Source organism: Melanostigma gelatinosum (genome assembly GCF_949748355.1).
Source record: "Melanostigma gelatinosum genome assembly, chromosome: 19".
NCBI classification, from domain to species: domain Eukaryota; kingdom Metazoa; phylum Chordata; class Actinopteri; order Perciformes; family Zoarcidae; genus Melanostigma; species Melanostigma gelatinosum.
In genome coordinates this window covers 20,792,097-20,816,624 of record NC_136652.1, presented here as the reverse complement: position 1 = coordinate 20,816,624, position 24,528 = coordinate 20,792,097, and the positions used below count along the sequence as shown (strand labels likewise).

Genomic DNA, 24,528 nt, shown 5'->3' with positions numbered 1-24,528 from the left:
CATGCTCGGACTAACTGTGAGTGGACCAAGCAGCACTCGCAAGGAACACAGGGGTTTACATTTGTCATTTATTTTAATGGATTTGTTTTGTTAATTATTAAATATGAGACACTGCAGGCATTTCATGCTTGCTGGTCAATTTCAGATTTTTGTCTATTTTGTTTCTGCATGTTCCGACCAGTGGAAAGAAAACGTTCAAAATACACATTTAGATGTTTATTTTAATACTTTGTCTATTTGCCTCGGTAGAGTTCTACTAAATATATGTTAGATAATGCCTCATTTGCATATTGAAACATACAATTTCAGAAAACGTGTAACACAAAAAACATTTTCCTTAATGTGAGTAATCAACTGGTTTCATGGTCTCCCCTTTATTGTTTCATATTTCATATTTCACCATCTATAACAATTAATAAACGATGATCATGAGCATAAACTCAGATGAAACACATCGAATGTGATTATTTGGTCATAAAACAGAAATTAATGGTGACATTTTCTTTCAAATGTTTCATAATATAATGAGTTTTCTTCAACATGCATTTAATAATAATACATTTATAATACTGTTCTTTTTATAAGCGCAAAGACAACATAACATTATCGTGACTAAACAAGGAAATATAGTAATTCAACTGAATTATTAATAATGTTTACCTCTTGTAACATGTGCGGTGTCATTTCTGTACAAGCTGTTGCATCGTCGCACGTCAGCCTCCACGTGGTCACCGATGCTTCTCTTATAAATATAAATATATAATATATCAAACCCCAGGCAGCAGTACAACATACCACCAGCTCTTGCTGCTCTTCCATTGGCTCATCCGAAGCTCGTACGACAGAGTCGGATGAACAAAAGATAGAGGCACCACTTCACAGAGGGAGAGACGCACGAGACGCGCAGCACGTGAGAGAGAGAATAACCGGATGTTTGATAATCGCGTGGAAGCTGTTTGTTTTACAATGTATCCAGTGTTTCCGTGTTATTATCTTCTCTAACATCGTATCGGTCGTTTTTCATCGCTTCCTGGCTTGCGTCTTGTCAGCAGCGGGAGGGAGGGAGGGATAAGAGAAAGCGTCAAAACGGGCATCATGGTCGCCGGTGAGCTCGTGCAGGAGCATCTGCGCGCAGACACCGGCGAATTTGACGACATCGGGGTCAGCAGGAAGACTCCCGAGCCGGATGGAGCTGCGGATCCGACGTATGGAGCGGCGCCGACGGACGGGGCCGGCGGGACGGACCCCGAGAGAGAGAAGGAGCTGCAGCCGGATGAGAGAGAGGCAATGCTGCCCAACGCAGGAGGAGGAGAGGCGAAGGAGAAGCTCGAGACGAAGCTGTACCTGCGCCGGTTCGCCGTGCTGGCCGTTTTCAGCCTGTACTCTTTGGTGAACGCCTTCCAGTGGATCCAGTACAGCATCATCGCCAACGTGTTCACGCGCTACTACGGGGTGACCAACGGCAAGGTGGACTGGCTGTCCATCGTCTACATGCTCGCCTACGTGCCGCTCATCTTCCCGGCCACCTGGCTGCTGGACCGGAAGGGTCTGCGGCTCACGGCCCTGCTGGGCGCCGGGCTCAATTGCGCCGGCGCGTGGCTCAAATGCGCCAGCGTGAGTCCCGGGCTGTTCGGAGTCACCGTCACCGCGCAGGTCGTCTGCGCAGTGGCGCAGGTGTTCATCCTCGGCCTGCCGTCCCGCGTCGCCTCGGTGTGGTTCGGGCCGCGGGAGGTTTCCACCGCGTGCGCCGCGGCCGTGCTGGGGAACCAGGTCAGTGTGTGCGCGCGCATTGCACAGATTATTTATAGGGCTATAATTTACAATGTTAAAGGTAAGACGAGTGGAATAGATAGAGTCATGTAAGAATTGGATGGGAGGTGCATTTAGTCAGTACTGAGGTGCAATTTTAAAACAATGTAACACAATGAAACAATTGAGTATTATACCAGAATGTTCTCACCAAACCTTCAATGTCATTGTGATAAAACACTGTACAAACAATAGCAACATTAGTCTATCTCTCGCTCTCTCGCTCTCTCTCTCTCTCGCTCTCTCGCTCTCTCTCTCTCTCTCTCTCGCTCTCTCTCTCGCCCCTTAGTTAGGAACAGCCATCGGCTTCCTGTTGCCTCCAGTTTTGGTTCCCAACACGCCGGACGACGATAAACTCACAGGCCACAACATCAGCATCATGTTCTACGGCACCGCCGCTGTCTCCACCGCCCTCTTCCTCCTCACTGTTATAGGTACACACACACACACACACACACACAGCGGCCTTGCATACGTTGCCTATGTGGCGCTATCTGCTCCAGTTGCTGCAGATTAGTGGTTCAGTGGCCTCGAAGTCCTGTGAGGTGACCACAGGAACAGCTGCTCAACAGAGGGGTGTGTTTGTGTGCTTGTTCCTGCACTTGTGAGGACCCAGATGTCCTCACAAGGATGGAGGATATTCCTGAAACCTTTCAAAAAGGGGAGACATTTTGCCGCTCCTTAAATCTGTGGGTGACCGGTTCAGGATTAAGACTGGAGTTAGGGATTAAGAGTAGAATAGGATTATGTTTAGGTTCAGGAAAGACCTGTGCTGAAGTGTTATGGTTTTATGTACATCAACGCTGCATTGTGTTATGGAGTTAGTGGGTGAAAACATGTCTTATTACCTTCTGAGATGAAAGCACTTGGTAATGAACGCATAGGTTATAATAAAGTATTCCAGGGTTTCAGGAATGATTCTATTTGTAATAAAGCAGCCTCGAGAGTACCTGCTTTTTACACTGAACCCAGCCAAGTGATTCTTTATTAGACTTTCTCTTCTTCCATATGGGCGTTAAAGCACAAATGATTAACCATGAAACACTCAGCTGACATCACCAGGAGCTCCGGAGGCCCAGCAGGCTAACCCAAGCCGTCTCTTGTGTGTCCTCCAGTGTTTAAGGACCGCCCCCTCCTCCCTCCCAGTCACGCCCAGGCCGTCCTGCCAGCCTCCCCCCCCGCCGATTACTCCTACAAGCAGTCCATCGTCAACCTGATGAAGAATAAAGCATTCGTGCTCCTGCTCGTCAGCTACGGTGAGTGTGTGTGTGGGGGACAGAGTGTGTGTGGGGAGGGACAGAGTGTGTGTGGGGGGGACAGTGTGTGTGTGGGGGGGACAGTGTGTGTCGGGGGGACAGTGTGTGTGGGGGGGGACAGTGTGTGTGGGGGGGACAGTGTGTGTGGGGAGGGACAGAGTGTGTGTGGGGGGGACAGTGTGTGTGTGTGGGGGACAGTGTGTGTGGGGGGGGACAGTGTGTGTGGGGGGGGACAGTGTGTGTGGGGGGGACAGTGTGTGTGTGGGGGGGACAGTGTGTGTGTGTGGGGGACAGTGTGTGTGGGGGGGGACAGTGTGTGTGGGGGGGACAGTGTGTGTGTGTGGGGGACAGTGTGTGTGGGGGGGGACAGTGTGTGTGGGGGGTGACAGTGTGTGTGGGGGGGACAGTGTGTGTGGGGAGGGACAGAGTGTGTGTGTGGGGGACAGTGTGTGTGGGGGGGGACAGTGTGTGTGGGGGGGACAGTGTGTGTGTGGGGGGGACAGTGTGTGTGGGGGGGGACAGTGTGTGTGTGGGAGGGACAGTGTGTGTGTGGGGGGGACAGTGTGTGTGTGTGGGGGGGACGGTGTGTGTGTGGGGGGGACGGTGTGTGTGTGGGGGACAGTGTGTGTGTGTGGGGGGGACAGTGTGTGTGTGTGGGGGACAGTGTGTGTGGGGGGGACAGTGTGTGTGTGGGGGGGACAGTGTGTGTGTGTGGGGGACAGTGTGTGTGTGTGGGGGACAGTGTGTGTGGGGGGGACAGTGTGTGTGTGGGGGGGACAGTGTGTGTGTGTGGGGGGGGGACAGTGTGTGTGTGTGTGGGGGACAGTGTGTGTGTGTGGGGGACATTCGTTGGGGCCACTTCATAAGGCGCTCACGGCGCTTCTTCTTAACTCACCGTGTGAATAAAGGATCCGTCACGCATCCCACAGGCCAACTTTAAGGAAAAGGGCGAGGCCGTATTTAACGTTGTGTACTCATCAATCAGGAATGCAGACAAATAGACACAGAGATAGTTGCATGCCAACAAATGTGCTCTCTTTAATTATCGTAATGCGTGTGTCCGTGTTAGAAAAGCCCAGTGAAGCCTGTGGCTGTTTTTGCATTTCGAGTTTGATTTAACAAGTTAAAGACTCTTTCTTTGTGTTTGTTTGCAGGTATGATGACCGGTTCCTTCTACTCAGTCTCAACACTCCTCAACCAGATGATCATGGCCTGCTATGAGGTAGAAGAAACACAAACACTCAAACAGCTTCAGGAGAAATGAGTGAATGAACACAAACGGTTTAATCGTGTCCACAACCGGACTCCGGTCTGTCTCATCTGGGTTTTAAGGGCGGACTAAAGCGGCGCTGTTGTGAGATTATTTTTGGAGAAAGTTTTACATATCTGTCAATTAAATCAGCTCATCGATTAGTCGGAAAAAAGGCACGAGTGTCGGTCAACTAACACATCTTTATGGCGTCAACAATCTTACACACACACACACACACTTCGAGATGTTCACCCTTCCATGAACTTATAAAACTTTCTCAGATTAACAGCCCTCTCCCACCAGAAGCACTGTAAATCCCTGCCCCCCCCCCCTACCCTCCACCTCATACACACACACACTTACAGAACTTGTGACCGGCTTATCGTCCACCTGTACGAGTTTAAAGTTGCACGAGATTCTTTTTAGTCGGCGGTTTGTTCCCACTGATGCGTCTGATCTCTCCTGTCCTCAGAACCAGGAGTTGAACGCTGGGAGGATCGGTTTGACTCTGGTCGGCGCTGGAATGGTCGGCTCCATCCTCTGTGGCGTGTGGCTGGACCGCACGAAGACGTACAAGTAGGCAACGCATGCACACACGCCTTCCCCACCCGCTCATGTTAGGCTAACGTCTCACGGAATTTACAAAACATGACGTGATACCATAAGAATATACTGTATAGCTTGACGTCACTCGTTGCTTTGTGGAGTACGGTTTTGAAGCCTTTAAATTCAGCATTTACGTAGCTTTAAGACTTCACTTCATGGGAGCTAAGAGGCCCCAAAACCTTGAAAAAGTGACCCAGACGGGCCGTGTAGTGTAACATAACGTATATAATAATAATATGTAATACAGTGAAACATGCTTACGTGAGAACAGAACAAGTCCTCCAGCTGGAGAGTAGATGAGGGAAATGAAACCTGAGACACCCGCGTCGGTCACAGGAAATTCGAGTTCCGTAGTTCTAGTCGGTAAGTGGGAGGAAAAGGAATCTGAGAGCGATCACAGGAGGAACACGTTGCCTCTGATTGGTGACTGAAATACCGTCAATCAAAGGTTCAATGCCGCTGTCATGTTTGTGTTTCACAGGATGACGACTCTGCTCGTGTACGTCCTGTCCTTTCTGGGCATGCTGGTCTTCACCTTCACTCTCGACCGCAGCATCATCCTGGTCTTCTTCACGGCTGGAGCTCTGGGGTACGACCGGATCCCAGTCACTGAATGTATACACTCGCGCGTTGAACAGATGCTTCATGTCTCCAGGCTGCACAGTGTCGTGATACCCCAGTGTGAGCCTGACAGCAGGGTCAAGGAATCGAAACACAGAGCAAAGCCCGGTACACCCAGCGGTACGCTCACTACTGCCCACACTCGTGCATCTTCGCTGAAGCGTCGATGCAGAGGTTGTTTTAAATCGTGTGCTTTTTACGAAGGTAGTGAGCGTGCGACTGGATGAGTGAGACACAACAATCATCTAAAAGGGAGTGAAACAAGAAACAGAAGAGTAAAGGTTCAGTTCGGTGGAAGAGCTGCGAAGACGGATGGTCTTCTGTCTGGAACCTCGAGGCTGCACAATGAAGAAACAGGGTGTCAGCGCTGTCTCTGTCTCTGTCTCTGTCTCTGCCTCTGCCTCTGTCTCTGTCTCTGCCGCTGTCTCTGTCTCTGACTCTGTCTCTGTCTCTGTCTCTGCCTCTGCCTCTGTCTCTGTCTCTGTCTCTGCCTCTGCCTCTGTCTCTGTCTCTGTCTCTGCCTCTGCCTCTGTCTCTGTCTCTGCCTCTGTCTCTGTCTCTGTCTCTGCCTCTGCCTCTGCCTCTGCCTCTGCCTCTGTCTCTGTCTCTGCCTCTGTCTCTGTCTCTGCCGCTGTCTCTGTCTCTGCCGCTGTCTCTGTCTCTGACTCTGTCTCTGCCTCTGCCTCTGTCTCTGTCTCTGCCGCTGTCTCTGTCTCTGTCTCTGCCTCTGCCTCTGTCTCTGTCTCTGCCTCTGCCTCTGCCTCTGCCTCTGTCTCTGCCTCTGCCTCTGTCTCTGTCTCTGCCGCTGTCTCTGTCTCTGACTCTGTCTCTGTCTCTGTCTCTGCCTCTGCCTCTGCCTCTGTCTCTGTCTCTGCCTCTGCCTCTGCCTCTGCCTCTGTCTCTGTCTCTGTCTCTGCCTCTGCCTCTGCCTCTGTCTCTGTCTCTGCCTCTGCCTCTGTCTCTGTCTCTGCCGCTGTCTCTGACTCTGTCTCTGTCTCTGTCTCTGCCTCTGCCTCTGTCTCTGCCTCTGTCTCTGTCTCTGCCTCTGCCTCTGTCTCTGCCTCTGTCTCTGTCTCTGCCTCTGCCTCTGCCTCTGCCTCTGTCTCTGCCTCTGCCTCTGCCTCTGCCTCTGTCTCTGTCTCTGCCTCTGCCTCTGCCTCTGCCTCTGCCTCTGCCTCTGTCTCTGCCTCTGCCTCTGCCTCTGCCTCTGTCTCTGCCTCTGTCTCTGTCTCTGCCTCTGCCTCTGCCTCTGCCTCTGCCTCTGTCTCTGTCTCTGTCTCTGCCTCTGCCTCTGCCTCTGCCTCTGCCTCTGTCTCTGCCTCTGCCTCTGCCTCTGCCTCTGCCTCTGCCTCTGTCTCTGTCTCTGTCTCTGTCTCTGCCTCTGTCTCTGTCTCTGCCTCTGCCTCTGCCTCTGTCTCTGCCTCTGCCTCTGTCTCTGTCTCTGTCTCTGCCTCTGTCTCTGTCTCTGCCTCTGTCTCTGTCTCTGCCTCTGTCTCTGCCTCTGCCTCTGCCTCTGTCTCTGTCTCTGCCTCTGCCTCTGCCTCTGCCTCTGTCTCTGTCTCTGCCTCTGCCTCTGTCTCTGCCTCTGCCTCTGTCTCTGCCGCTGCCGCTGTCTCTGCCTCTGCCTCTGTCTCTGTCTCTGCCTCTGCCTCTGCCTCTGCCGCTGCCGCTGTCTCTGTCTCTGTCGCTGTCTCTGTCTCTGTCTCTGATACTGTGTCAGGTGTAAACACACCCGCTGTACGAAGCAGCAGCTGTGTTTACACCTGCATCGTGTGCACATTTACAAATCGCATTGGAATCACATTCCAAACCACCTCCAGATGTGGTTTGGATCCCATCTGTCAGAATCCCATTTGATCTGGCAGTCTGAACAACTCCGTCTGCTCCTTTGCATTGTGGTGCACGTGCGCGTGCCCGTATTTCAGTTGAATGGTCTGTGTTCCAGGTTCTTCATGACGGGTTACCTGCCGCTGGGCTTTGAGTTCGGAGTGGAGATCACCTACCCAGCGTCTGAAGGGACGTCGTCAGGACTCCTCAATGCTTTTGCTCAGGTACCACCAAGTTCCTCAAAGGTGTCCTGAAGTGCTACATGTAGAGCTCTCACATCCATTAACCGTGTGTGTGTGTGTGTGTGTGTGTGTGTGCGCGCGCAGATGTTTGGGATCATTTTCACTCTGATTCAGGGCAAACTGACCACAGACTACAATCCGCTGATCGGAAACATCTTCCTCTGCGCCTGGATCTTCTTGGGAATACTGCTCACTGGTAGGCTGCGTATGTGTGTGTGTGCGTGAACATGTGTGTGTGTGTGTGTGTTCTTTTGTGCATGTCAAGCCAGATATCAGCGATGTAATATTTCCTTGTTTTATGTTTCAGCTTTAATTAAGTCAGACCTGAAAAGACACAATATGAACATGGAGGTGGGCAACAACCACATGAAAGCAGTGAGTCCACTAAAACACACACACACACACACACACACACACACACACACACACACACAGACAGCAGATCACTTTCTTTGCTCAAGTTGAGTGTAACATCTGGAGAGAAACATTCAGGAAATGAAAGTCTCTGTTTTTTGACGTCACATTTTCATAACTGGAGATAAATTGTGGAAACTTTGTCCTGGAAGAGTTTGAGTCGGAGCACCAGACCAGACGTAGCAGGAAGTCACAGACACAGTGACTTCCTGTTAGATCCAATCTGTAGGCTACTTGTAGTTTTCAGACCACGTCCGTATTTATTTATCTTTGTTTGTAGATATATATTATTTATGTGTATCTGGCATTGTGCTCTCTCCTTTATTCTCTTCACGTCTGCCTTGTGCAACACTTTGCTGCTCGTTTTAATATGTGTTCTATAAATAAGCTTTATTGTTATGATTAAACCTTCACTGCATAACATGAGACTTTTTGACAAATGGCCACAACATCTTTATTCATTTCTTTCATTTTCTCTTCTCCCTTTAGAGAGGGCAGCATTGAGTGTGAGCGTCTCTTTAGAGAGAGCAGCATTGAGTGTGAGCGTCTCTTTAGAGAGAGCAGCATTGAGTGTGAGCGTCTCTTTAGAGAGGGCAGCATTGAGTGTGAGCGTCTCTTTAGAGAGTGCAGCATTGAGTGTGAGCGTCTCTTTAGAGAGGGCAGCATTGAGTCTGAGTGTCTCTTTAGAGAGGGCAGCATTGAGTGTGAGTGTCTCTTTAGAGAGGGCAGCATTGAGTGTGAGCATCTCTTTAGAGAGGGCAGCATTGAGTGTGAGCGTCTCTTTAGAGAGTGCAGCATTGAGTGTGAGCGTCTCTTTAGAGAGGGCAGCATTGAGTCTGAGTGTCTCTTTAGAGAGGGCAGCATTGAGTGTGAGCGTCTCTTTAGAGAGGGCAGCATTGAGTGTGAGCGTCTCTTTAGAGAGGGCAGCATTGAGTCTGAGTGTCTCTTTAGAGAGGGCAGCATTGAGTGTGAGTGTCTCTTTAGAGGGTGCAGCATTGAGTCTGAGTGTCTCTTTAGAGAGGGCAGCATTGAGTGTGAGCGTCTCTTTAGAGAGAGCAGCATTGAGTGTGAGCGTCTCTTTAAAGAGGGCAGCATTGAGTGTGAGCGTCTCTTTAGAGAGGGCAGCATTGAGTGTGAGCGTCTCTTTAAAGAGGGCAGCATTGAGTGTGAGTGTCTCTTTAGAGAGGGCAGCATTGAGTGTGAGCGTCTCTTTAGAGAGGGCAGCATTGAGTGTGAGTGTCTCTTTAGAGAGGGCAGCATTGAGTGTGAGCGTCTCTTTAGAGGGTGCAGCATTGAGTGTGAGTGTCTCTTTAGAGACGGCAGCATTGAGTGTGAGTGTCTCTTTAGAGAGGGCAGCATTGAGTGTGAGCGTCTCTTTAGAGGGTGCAGCATTGAGTGTGAGTGTCTCTTTAGAGAGGGCAGCATTGAGTGTGAGTGTCTCTTTAGAGAGGGCAGCATTGAGTGTGAGTGTCTCTTTAGAGAGAGCAGCATTGAGTGTGAGTGTCTCTTTAGAGAGGGCAGCATTGAGTGTGAGCGTCTCTTTAGAGGGTGCAGCATTGAGTGTGAGTGTCTCTTTAGAGAGGGCAGCATTGAGTGTGAGTGTCTCTTTAGAGAGGGCAGCATTGAGTCTGAGTGTCTCTTTAGAGAGAGCAGCATTGAGTGTGAGTGTCTCTTTAGAGAGAGCAGCATTGAGTGTGAGCGTCTCTTTAGAGAGGGCAGCATTGAGTGTGAGTGTCTCTTTAGAGACGGCAGCATTGAGTGTGAGCGTCTCTTTAAAGAGGGCAGCATTGAGTGTGAGTGTCTCTTTAGAGAGGGCAGCATTGAGTGTGAGTGTCTCTTTAGAGAGGGCAGCATTGAGTGTGAGCGTCTCTTTAGAGGGTGCAGCATTGAGTGTGAGTGTCTCTTTAGAGACGGCAGCATTGAGTGTGAGTGTCTCTTTAGAGAGGGCAGCATTGAGTGTGAGCGTCTCTTTAGAGAGAGCAGCATTGAGTGTGAGTGTCTCTTTAGAGAGGGCAGCATTGAGTGTGAGTGTCTCTTTAGAGAGGGCAGCATTGAGTGTGAGCGTCTCTTTAGAGAGGGCAGCATTGAGTGTGAGCGTCTCTTTAGAGAGAGCAGCATTGAGTGTGAGTGTCTCTTTAGAGAGGGCAGCATTGAGTGTGAGTGTCTCTTTAGAGACGGCAGCATTGAGTGTGAGCGTCTCTTTAGAGAGGGCAGCATTGAGTGTGAGCGTCTCTTTAGAGACGGCAGCATTGAGTGTGAGCGTCTCTTTAGAGACGGCAGCATTGAGTGTGAGTGTCTCTTTAGAGACGGCAGCATTGAGTGTGAGTGTCTCTTTAGAGAGGGCAGCATTGAGTGTGAGCGTCTCTTTAGAGAGAGCAGCATTGAGTGTGAGTGTCTCTTTAGAGACGGCAGCATTGAGTGTGAGTGTCTCTTTAGAGAGGGCAGCATTGAGTGTGAGTGTCTCTTTAGAGAGGGCAGCATTGAGTCTGAGTGTCTCTTTAGAGAGGGCAGCATTGAGTCTGAGTGTCTCTTTAGAGAGGGCAGCATTGAGTCTGAGTGTCTCTTTAGAGAGGGCAGCATTGAGTCTGAGTGTCTCTTTAGAGAGGGCAGCATTGAGTGTGAGCATCTCTTTAGAGAGGGCAGCATTGAGTGTGAGCGTCTCTTTAGAGAGGGCAGCATTGAGTGTGAGCGTCTCTTTAGAGAGGGCAGCATTGAGTCTGAGCGTCTCTTTAGAGAGGGCAGCATTGAGTGTGAGCGTCTCTTTAGAGAGGGCAGCATTGAGTGTGAGCGTCTCTTTAGAGAGGGCAGCATTGAGTGTGAGCGTCTCTTTAAAGAGGGCAGCATTGAGTCTGAGCGTCTCTTTGTTCGCTGTCTCTTTGTTCACTGTCTCTTTGTTCACTGGCGTCCCATGGCGTGACCTTATGACGAGACAGATTCTTGAACCGTCCTCTGCTCTCCCTGGACAGAGTCCCTCTCCAGTGTGGACATTAAGTGTCTAGATGTGTTTCTGCTCTGGCATATGAACAAAGCTATAAAATACTTGACTCTCTGCTCGCTACCAACTGATTCTCTCTGTCTGTGTCTGAAGGCGCCCTGCGAAGCGCCCTTCAGACACAGACCATTAAATCTGTTTCTGGACTCTTCAGTCTGAGTCACAGCTGAAGTGACCTTCATCAAACACATCCTCTCCTTCCTCTTCATCCCTCGCTCAGAGGGTTACAGCTGAAGCTTTGGCTCCCCCTGAGAGATCACAGTCAGGTTCGAAACACCAGCGATCACAGATAAAGGGTCTTCTTTATTATCTGATCATTCATCAGGTTCATCAGGATCTCTACAGTTCAAGATATTTCAATTGTCAAACCTTATGCCATGGGTGAGACAGACGGCAGCCGTTGATTCCTTGAGGACTGACATGAATACATGTTGTGACGGACAGCTGCTCACTTTCTCCAGCAGAAGGTGAAAGTCTCTGAGCCAGAATATCAAAGGCATATATCCAGTTAGTATTCTCTTCTTCAGTGTCCTGTTGGCCTCATCACAGTGAGTGCTACTCCATCCACATGTCTGGAGCTCACCCCACGCTCGTCCAGACTGAAACGAATGTTCGTGGACTTGTCTTGCTGGTGGCCATCTGAAACGTCTCTCTGTCTCTGTCTCTCTGTCTCCCGTAGCTTCCTACCGAGTGTCCCGGGGACGGCCCCTCAGAGAAGAAGACCAACGGCGTCACACTGGAGCCCTCGATCAGCTTCTCCCGTGAAACCTCGCTGTGACCCCGCCGAGTCACCGGATCCACCGGAGAAGGTCTCCCCGCTGCCCCGGGATACTCGACGGCACCGAAACCCACGTGAAGTACCTAAAAAGCACACTCGATTATTTATTTATTTATTTTGCCGAGCTCCCTGACGCCCGGTCGTACGAAGCACAGACACGACCTGCAGTGGAGTCGAGGCGGGCAGGCGACCACCGCGGCGCAGAGGGCTCGACGTTCTCCATCAGAGCCCCCAGTGGGATCCGGGTCCCTCCTCCTCCTCCCAAACACTTGCCTCCAATCTACAGAACCGTGTCTTTCATTACGGAGAGCAGTCGTGGATTACATACAACAGACGTATGCAGGCAATGTCATGCAGAAGGAGCTCCGCTGCACCTTTCAAAGAAAAACAAGCTTCCAGTTCTTCCGTCACCATCACGAGGTTGGCTGGAGTTGAGAGGAAGTACTCCGGCCGACATGGAGCCGTCCTGGAGAACAAACCAGAGAGCCATCGTGTTTGCACACCGCACAGAACCAACGTCTCCTGACTTCACTTGAATTAGATTTTCGTGCTCTGGACTGAAGTTGTAAAAACGTGCCGTAGATGTTGTTGATATCGCTTCGTTTGAGTTCTTCTCTGCGTACGACAGTAGTTATGTGGAACCAGTGACACCATCTGAAGTCTGCTCGGAGCTGCCTTCGACAGGAACAGTCGCCATAAATCATCTTTCTTTTTCTGTCACGCTGCATATCAGACGCAGCTGCACACCGCTGCTTTGTGTTCGTCTCCATGATAATGTGCTGACTCTGTCAGGAATGGGATAGTAAGTCCAAACCCGCGGAGGTTTTTATTTGCAGCTTTTCTTTGTGACACCGGTTTACGTATGAATGTCGCTCTTGACTCGCTGGGATCCATAAGAAGCTGGAGGCGACGCAGAAGAGTCAAATGTCTGAGGGTCGTGTTTGTCTTTTAGATTCCTGCGGCGCATCGATGAGCTTTCTCTTCCCTTCACTCACCAGCACATCGGGAGAAGACGACACTTAAAGCTGCTCATGAAGCTGTCCTGACATAACACGATGCTCATGAAGAAGATTATGACATCACAGAAATAACCGTCTGCAGAAGTGAAACAGATGTTTTGATGTGACTCACTGCACAAACCACAACGGACCAAACTGAATATGAACACTTCAGCGCACAGTTAGAAAACACACGCACAACTTCAAGTGTTCTACTCAAAGGCATGATTTCAGATGAGTTCTTCATGTTTGTTACACTCTGTACGTCACAGCTGACAGAGGGAGGAGGGACACGTCACAGGACGGAGGGATGGAGGGACACGTCACAGGACGGAGGGATGGAGGGACACGTCACAGGACGGAGGGATGGAGGGACACGTCACAGGACGGAGGGATGGAGGGACACTTCACAGGACGGAGGGATGGAGGGACACGTCACAGGACGGAGGGATGGAGGGACACTTCACAGGACGGAGGGATGGAGGGACACGTCACAGGACGGAGGGATGGAGGGACAGCGCCATCTTGTGGGTTCTCTTCAGAAGTAAGAGAAAGCCGAGCGGGACAAGCACAACAGAGTTCACGACGCTTATTAATTCAATCTGTCTGTTGTATTTCTGTCCCATGAAGCTTCTTTAACCGTTTAGAACTAAAAGTATACTTTTGTTTTAGTTTGGTTGAGTAAAAGTTGCCAACTTTATAGTTTCAAAATAGATGTAAAATGTGTAATTAGTCTATTTCACACAACAGATGTTTTAAAGCTTAAAGTAAAACACAAGAGGCTAACTCAATTATTTTTGGTAAATGATTTGTATCTTTTATATTCATCCCTTTTAAAAAATGCAAAAATAACTCACAAACAACCAAACTTTTATATTTTGCCTTTTATCTTTCAATGCATGGCAGCACCTCCTCTGTCACCTCCACCAGCTGCACGTCAGCTCACTTTATTTATTCGTGAATATTCTTCCCGTCAAGATTCAGAAGTTTGCAACATTTCAAAATGAATCGTCAGAATCGGTATTAAATAATGTTACAAGCAATGAAATGTTATTGTGATGGAGAATATTAATCAAGCGTTGACTTGATGACATCAGCAGAGAAGCGCTTTGCTTATTTTTTTACTTTTTTAATGTCCCTTCAACGTGGTCGCGTGCTTCTCAAACCACTGTTACAGCTTCTGTTTCTCTATTTATCGTTCATGTAACTGTGACGAGTGCTTCAGGATTGTCTGATACATTTCCATTATCTTAAGATCCGTACATTTCTTTGTCTTTCTCTAGTTTTTATAACTGTAATATTTTATAGTTTATAAAAGTTTATAACTTTTATAGACTAGATGTTACACTAGATGTATTCCAGTGTTCAAAAATGTAAATGTTTGATTGATCTGTGAAGCTGCTGTTTGCTTTTATCTCATCTTCTCAGCGATCCAGACACTGTGGGACGTAGAATCTTGTCTGCTGTCATAAATACTGCATTGAGATTATACGCAGATGGCATTACTCTGAAGACACTGGGTCAAATCACAACAATAAAAGCATTTCACTCCAATACTCTGCAGTGTTTTACTCCGATGTCTTTCCTCTTGAAGTGCTCAACAGTGACACGTCGATGTTGTGGTTCGCGCTGTCGCCTCAGAGCAACAGGGTTCTGGGTTTGAACCAGGCGGCAACCTCCGGTTCCACGCAGTGAAGCCGATGCTTCATGTGTTAAAGCTGCATTCTCTCTAGTGTCCACCAGGGGGCGACTCCTCTGGTTGTATAGAAGTCTATAGAAAATGACTCTACTTCTCTCTTGATTTATTACCTCAGTAAACATTGTAAACATGAGTTTATGTCTCAATCTCTAGTTTCAAGTCTTCTTCAATACAGCATGATGTTCATTTAGTACATTATGGTCCATTTAGAGTCACACAGACCATAAAGCAGGGGATGCTTTAGGGCGGGGCTACTGTGATTGACAGGTTGCTGCCCTCACCCGACCTGTATGCGGCGTCTCTACGTCACTCCTCCGCATTACAAATATGTTAACTTCCTTCATTGGTTGCAAAAAACAACATGGCAACGACGAAATTGCCGAACTCAAGGCTTTTAAACATCAGTCCACAAACCAATGACACACGATGACGACGTCCACTTCTTATGGACAGTGTGTGGTTGGAACCCTGCCTGCTTGGTGTGTGGAGTTTCACAGGATCAAATGAAGGAAGTAAAATGCTGCAATGGAAGTTGCTTCATTGTGATTTCACGATGATTGTCTCAGGAACACCAGCACGCCCTCATGAGTTCTTCCGAAATGCTGTGACTTCAATGTTCCATGAATACGTTTCACTGAGAAATACACCAGCGCTGTGAGGATGCACACACACACACACACACACCTGCACTGACATTCTTTGGAGACTGACCTTTGATTCACATTAAAGGAACCGCATAAGCTGGTTTAAGTCCTATTTATCAGATTGTTTTCAGTTTGTTGATGTCATTCACTTCATATATGCTTCCTTTGGGGATTATTATTAGGAAACACTCACACTTTCATTGTTATGCAGACAATGCCCAATTATATCTGTTGATCAAGCCAGATGAAAGCAGCCAGCGAGGTAAACTCTAAGGATGCCTGAACAACGCATTCTTACTCCCAACTCGTCCAATACTGACGCTTGGTCAGTGGCCCGACGCTTCAAACTCTCTGGCGTCCGCTTTGGACGCGACAGTTCCCACTCGCTACATGAACGGTGTCTTTTTAAAATACACTTCCGTCTTCACAGAAAGTTATATTTAGGCAATAAAACCCACTCAGTGAGGTTTAGGAAAAGAGTGTCTTCATCACGTCATCATGTGACGGTCTGATCACGACACAGGAAGGACGTGTCATCATCAGCTGCAGGTCACAGAAAAGACACAAAGAGCCGCACAGATCAGCGGCTGCTTCCAGAGAGCAAACACGATGAATCTGGAGTTCATCCTCATCTCTGTGCTTCAGTTTGAAGGTAACTGCTCTGATGTTCTTTTCTTGTTTAAATGTTTATCTTTTTTACAAAATGTACATTTTCTCTGACTGTGATAGAACATCCACACCAAGGGAAATTCTCAAAGCTTGTCATAAGTGCTTAAGTGCAGATTTATGAACAAAAGTAACAATCAAATAGTAAATCAGCAACATGAGCTTCCCTTTAAACTCAGTCCATCGCACTGAATATTAAGTGTGTGTTTCATCTGAATGCATTTAACTCGTTCACTTGCACATAATGATAAATGTTTATAAAAGATAACATCAGAACATTTCTTCAGCGAAGCAGCGTGACATTTTGGGAAATGTGCTGATTTGCTTTTATCTTAAATGCTCATGTCTGCACATTAAATATGGATATATGAGGCAGAAGAAGGTTAGCTTAGCATAGCATAACGACTGGAAACAGGTGAAGACAGCTGGACTGTCCAAAGGTAAGTTGCTTGGCCTTCCAGCGTCTTTATCTTGTGTTATTTGATCCTTTAATGAACTGTGGTTGCACACCGCACTATTTCCTGTGATGGGGAAGCGGCTTCCTGGAGTCTTATCGTCACGGCGAGGTTGCCAGGCGACCGCCAGTATTATTGTAAACAACAAAGCTTTTTCTTGTGTCGTAAAAAAAAAAAAGAAAGTTATTATGAAATATTTACTGTATTCAGATAATTGAATGTGTAAATTGTCAGTCACAAGAAAACAAATGTCTTTCCAGCATTGATCAGTGGACAGATAATCTACAAGAGACCCGGAGAAGATGCCGCTCTGCCCTGTGCCATCGCATCCTCTGACCCAGCCTGCCCCCTCCTTTCATGGCTCTACAGCAGAGAGCCGTCTCAGGGTCTCTCTCGGGTCGAGACTGGAAATGTCTCAGTCCCAGCTGCCAGGCTGAGTGTGGACACCACGTGCTCTCTGGTCATTAAGAGCATCACCGCTGAGGATGTTGGTCTCTACACCTGTCGGCAGGAGGGGCGAGTTCGTGAGAACGTCTACCTCAATGTTCTTGCAAGTGAGTGCATGAAAAGCCGTCGATAGTACTTTCTTTTACAACGAATCCACTTATGATTCTGTTCTTGTCTCTTCTGAGCCAATGCTGTCAAAAGGGAAGTCGTGACGTTCCGCCTTCAACTATTAACTCCTAACAGACGGAGGCAGACAGAGACACGAGACATGAGCTTATGAATCTAAAGACACATCACAGTGTGTTTAAGGACACCTGGCAAGGGTTCAATAACTACAATCCTAATCTGAACTTCAGTCTCTCTCTCTGTCTGGCCAGCCAGCTGGAGATCAGCATTTACATTTATTGCACAACAACTCTCAATAGATAAGCTCCCTCTTTGTGAATTCATAACCAAAAACCCATGAACACCAGTGACTTTAAGACAAGGGAACCAGATAGGACTCACTCCTGCAGCTCAGCTCAACTCAGCCAAACAATTCTGACCGAAGACGAACAGAAACGTCAGGCTCTTGTCGTGAAGTCGCTCACATTCTTTCATTTCCTCCCAGTCTCTCCATCCCCACCGGACGCTGATCCAAAGGGGGACGGCGAAGTCACACTAGAGTGCACTCTGTGGAGACACAGCAGCCTCCGGCGCTGTCGACAGGACGGCCTCAACTGGCTGGATGAGACGCGGACCGTGCTGCGACCTGACGGCGCCGGCCTCCGTGTCCCGGGACAGAGACACTGTGTCTCTACTCTGACTGTGAAGCGTCAGAGCGGCCACAACAGGAGATACACCTGCCAGTTCGTTGATTCGAGAGGCGTAACGATAGAAGCTGAATACACACCTGACTTCACAGGTGGGACGACATCTGATCCGGGTCAGACAACATGCGGCCCGCCGGATACAAAGCTTTGCCGCTTGGTTTCTCAGATGTTTCTCAGATTTTGTTCTGCAGGATATTGAATGTTCTTTTCATTGTGTTGAACAGACTCCACAGGTTGGTCTTCTCTGATGTGCGTCATGTTGGCTCTACGTATTGGAGGACTGATTCTAATGATTGTAATCACCGTCGTTGTCATCAGAATCAGATGTGAGGACATTCAGATCATGATGTGGTGGAGCTGGTGAATATAAATCACACCTTTAGGATTTTTTACGACACTTTTTTCATTTCATTTTTCATTCATTTCTTCCAGGGAACAAAAAACCACTTGATGACGACAAAGTGAGTAACAATGTAAAGAATAAGTGACTTTTCTCGGTCAGGTCTGGAGCTACGTCTGTGACCACAGAGGCTGCAGTCGCTCTGCTTCTTTCCCTTCAAACTGTTTCTCCCACAATCTCACGTGTCGTCTCGTGTTGCAGGTCAACAACGATGACGGCGGCGTCCAGTATGAAAACGTAGAAGCGCCTCGTGCTGCTGCTCGACTGCCCTGATCAACAGCTTCAGCTCAGCAGAACGTCAAATACCATCAGGCTTCTACACCTGTGATCAGAGCTTTGAGCTTTCTGCGTGGCTTCATATCGTTCACATCTGTCGTATTGACGGACATCCAGAGAAATATCATGAACTTTGCAGTTCTGCAGATCTTTTTAGCCTCATTTAACCAACAGGTTTTTTGTCACATGCACTCTGTGCTTCAGCCTCGACGCTCTCAACCCTGGTCTCCTCTCCTTTAAACCTGCTGGGCAGCAAACAGAGTACACAGGTGAACACAGCGGAGCAGCTTCAGAGAGATCTTCCCCCTGAGGAGCTGGTGGAGACCAGAAGTCGAGCTGAAAGAGTGAGAAAGTTGCACTGATCAGGTGGAAACAACGTGAACGGGACGCTGGTCTGCATGTGTGACTACAGAAGGCCACTACGTCCTTTGCTTTATGCGCTGTACAAAATAAAATGTATTTTAATCTGTCAATGTGTTTTTCGACCTTAAAGTAGCGACATCAATTGATAAATTGAGCTTCAAAGGATTCTGAATTGTTGTACTGCTGTCGTTCTCTGTTGAACTCAACACTTTCTTTTACTTCTTTTTTTCTCAAATAAATGTGCTGATACCTGATATCAGTGCTATCAACCATCCGTAATATGTTCAGCCTGCGTTTGTCAGTGAAGCGCCTCTGTGTCCTCAGTGATTGGTCACTTCTTTCAAGGAACATTGTTGTGAAAACGTTACTCATCAATATCTCCATCCTCCAGCAAAGAGCTCGGCTGTGGTTACCGCTGACCCTGATTCTAAGTATCCAGAGGACGTGTTTTAATCGCCCACGACAGAAACACACAATGCATATAACTGTCTCTACATCTTCTCTGATGTCAGATTTTGTGTCGTGATATACGTTCAATGAAAGAGAACTGACTCAGCAGGTTTGAAGACTTCCTACAGTTTCAAACCACATCAAAGGCCTGCGTGTGACCTCATGTCAGTCTTTTGTCAGAAAGGCTGATGTAAAGTCCCATGTGTCACGTCATGTAGCAACTAAGTTACACTGAACATTAAATGACTCGATATACAAGTGGACATGAAGAAACACACGTGACCTCAGCGGGGCTGCAGCAGTGACAGATGGGACGCCACACGAGGTCAAGTTATCTTCCTCCCGCTATCATGACTGGAACAATTATATTCATAAAATATCTTTATAATACAATTGCAAGTGTATGTTTAAACAAAATAATAAAAATATGAATTTGAAAAAGGGGTCATTTTGCACCTTCCAGGACTTAATCCGAACACACTCATGAAAGTGTAAGACATACTTCAACACATCTTTATCATTTACATTAAATACGGAGAGCAGCTCCATCCTCAAGTGTATTTTAATGATAAAAGTGGCTTCAGGGCCCTGAATACTCAGTACTCAGTCTTCTGCCAACGATGGGATCGTTCATGGACATCGTTTCTGCCAAAGTTCAAATAGTTCTTGGTTGTTTCACAGAAGAGACGTCAGTTGTTTTCTTTGAAAAGGAGGCGTCACATATTTGCGTGCACTAATCAGACTTTTAGATATTTAAATCAGAATCTGACTAAATAACAATGATGTAAATAATGTTTTTTGTCTTTGATGGTTCTGATACAAAAAGTGATTTCATGCACGCAGCCCAGAACCTATAATATATAATATCAGCACGTGTGTCCTTTGATCCCCTCCATGTAATGTAATAGTGGGCTCAAGTGAGGGTGGGAACAGGAAGCTGAGCGGGTATGAAATGGAACGTTTTCAGGAGAAAAGTCAAAGAATCCGAGCACCAAACGAGAGGAAAGCGGAGAAAACGAAATACAAAGAAGGCTGAAAAAAATGAATAATTACAACACCGAGCGCTGGTGCTGCTGCTGAAGCTGCTGAAGCTCCTGAAGCTCCTGAAGCTACTGAAGCTACTGAAGCTACTGTCATATATGAACTGTGCTGTGCAGTGCTTATGAATCATGTGTTGATGAATCTACCGTCATGATGAATCTACCATCATCCTAGTAATTTGGGTTTCCTGCTACTGAGGAAATGATAGCATGCTAACACGCTAACTTAAGATGAGTTAGCATTTAGCTTAGCACCACGCTGTCACAGAGACTCGTAGTCTGTTCTGTGTTTGGTGTCGTCCCTAACGTGCCACTTCCTCTTTTGATTACACCACGGAAATGACCAATGATGACAACATTTCCATCACACCATGAGCAACGTAGATCTCAGATATAAAAGTTCATTTAGTTTCAGTGGAAAACGGATCACATGTTGAAGATCTTAGGTCAGGAGTTGAACTGGAGGAAGGACTTTGTTTGTTGGTCCTCTCTACAGTCTGAGGGCACAGACGTGTAATACTCCGATAATATCTCTTGACTTTGGTCTTTGGCTGAATAAAACCCTCATAAAGTCACAAAAAGCAAAACCACCGTCCAGCTAAAAAAACCTTTTCTTAACATTTGGAGATACAAAGGTCACACCTGAGAAGATGTTACTGTGGTGGAAAACAAAATCTCTTTAACCTCTCTGTGAGAAATAATCACGATGGAACTTCTTAAAGTACTAAAAACATATTTAATGAACAGACACTTCAATAATAAATCTTGCTGGAACTAGCTGAGCGCATTACACAGAGGCATGTCCAGCATCTACCTGAGAGCCGCCGGTGGGCCGTGGAGCTGCTGCCAAATCGTTAGGTTCGATTATTTGTCTTGGTAATTACAAAGCCAGTGAAAAATAATAACTGATGAATGGGCTCAAGAATTAACGTATATAATAAAAACCCTCAAATTAAAATGCATAATTTCAATGACTTATGGCTGTTGGTTATGTTTGAACAGCACTGTCGATGGCTTAAGGACACAGGGTGACGTATGCTGTACAGAGTTAACCTTCTCTTCCTCAACCAGCTATGAAGAGCTCAACTTGCCAACAAATGCAGTGGAATTCACAGTTATGCCTCGCTGCGTCATGTATTTATGTTGGGCCTATATCAGTGGGTTATAATTATAACTCTGTGAAGTGTTTCAGTTTGATTGATGCTGGGACTTTCTCCGTGGAGTCTGCATGTTCTCACATGTCCCCCACCAGCCTCGAAAGGACGTCCTCTACACAATTATGCATATTTGATTCTGACACCTAAGTGCACCTGATGACTGAGGGATAATGAAGCAATATATGCATTAATCTATAGCAAAAGGTAATAAATAAAGGAGAAAAATAAATCCTGACTTTAATGCGATTCAACAGCACCGCAAACAAAAGTGTGCAAAATGGAATTTTCTGCAACAGTTTCAACAAAAAACGATGACGCAATGGAAAGCTTTCAGCAGCAGTTACACTGTACGACAGAAACTAGGTCGAGGAGTGACCTCACACCTCGACCCTAACCGTAATGAAGTGACCCTGCTCATATGTGTCCTTGAACTAGATATTCTAAACCCTGGTAAATGATAAACTGTACTGGATCACATTTTATTTTTTATTTTAGCTTACCTCGCATGATTTAACATCACACCATTGGCCAAGATCATCATAAAAAGCGTTTTACAAGAGGTTTCAGCTTTGTTCTCTGTCACCTTTCATCCTGCATTGTCTTTCATGCTCCTCTCTTTATGTAATAAGCACCTTCTTGTTTTTCCTTTGTTAAATGCTCATGGTGAAAACTGTCATTCTGTCTCAGCGGTGGGAAATGAAAGAAATGTATTTGTCAAGTGAGTTGTTGCATAACGTTTGTGTATTGTGTGTATTGTGTGCGTGTGTGTTTGTGTGTGTGTGTGTGTGTGTGTGTGTGTGTGTGTGTGTGACATATGGTAATCATGTGCGATAGGTAGAACAGTCACAGGCCTATTTTTCACATTTCATGTTCGTATTCATATCTCTTTTTTCTTGCTTCATGGTTCTCATACTCATCTCATTGACTGTCAGCTGCAGCGGCATCATATTTATCGTGTTTTCTTGTTGTTCATGTGAACGTAGTCCTCTGAACTCCAGCAGTAAGGAGTAGTAGTAGTTGCCGGAGGAATCCAGCAGAGGGAGTGAAGAGCTTCATACATAAAGGGAGAGTTCATTTTAGTCAAAGTACACATGTTCTGAGGAAACCTGCATCTTTCACTCAAGTACTCCCTCTTCAGGGAGTTTACACAGTGGTTGTAATGTTTAACCATCAGAGAGGATTCCATGTTTGGCCTCTTGCTGCTGTCTCAGTTTGTGACAAAGACAGAGAATGAGGACCCAGGCCTCCTCCTCTCCATGTACAGGGGGCACAAACCGCTGAGGTAGTGGTTTTAAATGTGTTTGCTTCAGCGTATGACACATTACTAAAGCAAAAGAAAACATGTCAGCGGTGTGGAACTTTTACAAAGTCTGCAGGGTTTCCCACAGAATGTTGCCAGACTATGGTGGGTGGACCTTAAACCCTCGAGGGGGGTCGGGGGGCTCTCAAGAGAACGTGATTCATCTCAAAGTTTGATGCATCAATCCGGCTCGCTTTGAGAGCAGAATGGAGAGGCCAGATCTATGAAGGCTTCTGTTCTTGTCCTAGCAGCGGTGGAATGTAACTAAGTACAGTCAGGCTACTCGGCAACTGTACCCCAGTACGCCTTTAACTTATTTATACTATACTTGAGTATTTACATGTTAATGTAACTTCATACTTCAAGTCCAATCTCAGAGGTGAATATATACAATGTAAGAGCCAAATATGATCAGAATCCTACAACTTGAATTTACTGCCCAACAATGATGAGCTGACACTGAGATGCTGACACTCCCATCATTGCTGTACATACCTAATTCTGAGATTCATGTTAAGATACAGTTACTCTATGGGGCTTTTATTTTGAAAGGGTGGGACTGGGTGGGTGAGAGAGGGGGAGAGGAGACATATTCATAATGTTTGACACACAAACACAGAGGTTATTAAATGACAGGCTTCATCACAAGCATTCCAGTTAGAATTCACTCTGTGGGGCTTTTATTTTGAAATGGAAGGGGGGGGGGGGCGGTCTCTAAAAATATCTAAGACCTGAACGACTGTATGAGAGAGAGAGAGAGAGAGAGAGAGAGAGAGAGAGAGAGAGAGAGAGAGAGAGAGAGAGAGAGAGAGAGAGAGATGAGCGTGAGCGACTCACCATATCTCCAATCTCCACCATACATCTGTAGAAGGCGTTGAGGACTGAAGTGCCAAGACAAGAGTCTTCTTCATTTAAGAAATCAACCCTCTAAACTCGACCTGGGTTTGTAATTACTGCATCATTTTCTTGTTCTTTCTTAAACAAACTTTAAGATGAAGCGTTACCAAATCTAAATAGCTCTCCTCACACTTATGTCTGTGTTCGTCTCCATCCTACATCCTCACTCCGGTTTCACAGGACTTTTGTCCGGTCACTGTGAAATCTTACCTCCGACTTTCTGATACTGCTCATTAAATGATTAAAAACAAGCGTTTACAGCTGTGCAAGCAGCTCTGTGCAGCTGTACTTGTACAGCGTCAACGATGTTAATCATCTTCATTTAGCATGCTAACGTTAGCGCATTAGCACAAAGCACAAGTGAGGCTGATTGAAACGTCCTTACTTTAGCAGGTATTTAGTTCTGAACCAAAGTGTTGGACAAATACAAATGTTGTCCTGATAATGTCGCTCAATGTAAAGTTAAGGGATCACCAACGGCAAAAAGAGTTATCTGGAGAACATGAATGTGTTCATTTGACAATCCTTCCAATAGTTGAGACATTTCAATCAAAACCACAAGTTTGGACCTCATGGTGGCGCTAGAGGAAAACTTCAGATCCCCAATTTGATGCTTTATTTGTGTCCCAGTGTCTAACAACAGCTGAATAATCAACACAATGTTAATTTCATAAACATATCAAAGTTCAGCAACAATCCTGTTGACCATAATTTAAGCAACATTTTCACTTTCAAACAGTTAAATACGTGAAGTGACTCCAAGAGAAGTCATCCTCCACTTCAGCACCACGGACAGCGGCAGGTGTCTGATCCCAGGATTGTGTTTCGTAGAACTGTACCATGCACCTCACGCTGAAGTTCATGTTCTTTGCTGTAACTAATTCTCACTGTTGTTACTGTTCAGCAGAGACGTGACCTGTTGGTTTGTGGCCCAGGTTGTTTCTGGATGAAATTCCTGGCACATTCCCAATTTGGTTTAAATCAAATTTGCATGATAGAGAATACGTCGTGTCTGTTGGTAACAAAAAAAGACCAAACAACGTTTTTCTAAACTTGTTTTTGCAAAACAGCTAAATACTATAAATATCCAGAAGCCCCAAATTCCATCCAGTTAAACCAAAAATGAC

At 46.7% G+C, this 24,528-nt stretch overlaps 1 protein-coding gene across 1 annotated transcript; it reads left to right on the top strand.

Annotated features, from left to right (window-relative positions):
* Positions 1 to 1,095: 1,095 nt before the first annotated feature.
* On the top strand, positions 1,096 to 13,061 carry flvcr1 (FLVCR choline and heme transporter 1; the record flags this gene model as incomplete). The annotated part of the gene is made up of 10 exons (XM_079290657.1): positions 1,096 to 1,770; positions 2,099 to 2,243; positions 2,925 to 3,065; positions 4,220 to 4,287; positions 4,790 to 4,893; positions 5,405 to 5,512; positions 7,490 to 7,595; positions 7,698 to 7,809; positions 7,921 to 7,988; positions 11,699 to 13,061. The coding sequence occupies 10 exons, from the start codon at positions 1,096 to 1,098 to the stop codon at positions 11,795 to 11,797; spliced, it is 1,626 nt and encodes a 541-aa protein (XP_079146783.1). The 3' UTR covers positions 11,798 to 13,061.
* Between the last annotated feature and the right edge of the window lie 11,467 nt (positions 13,062 to 24,528).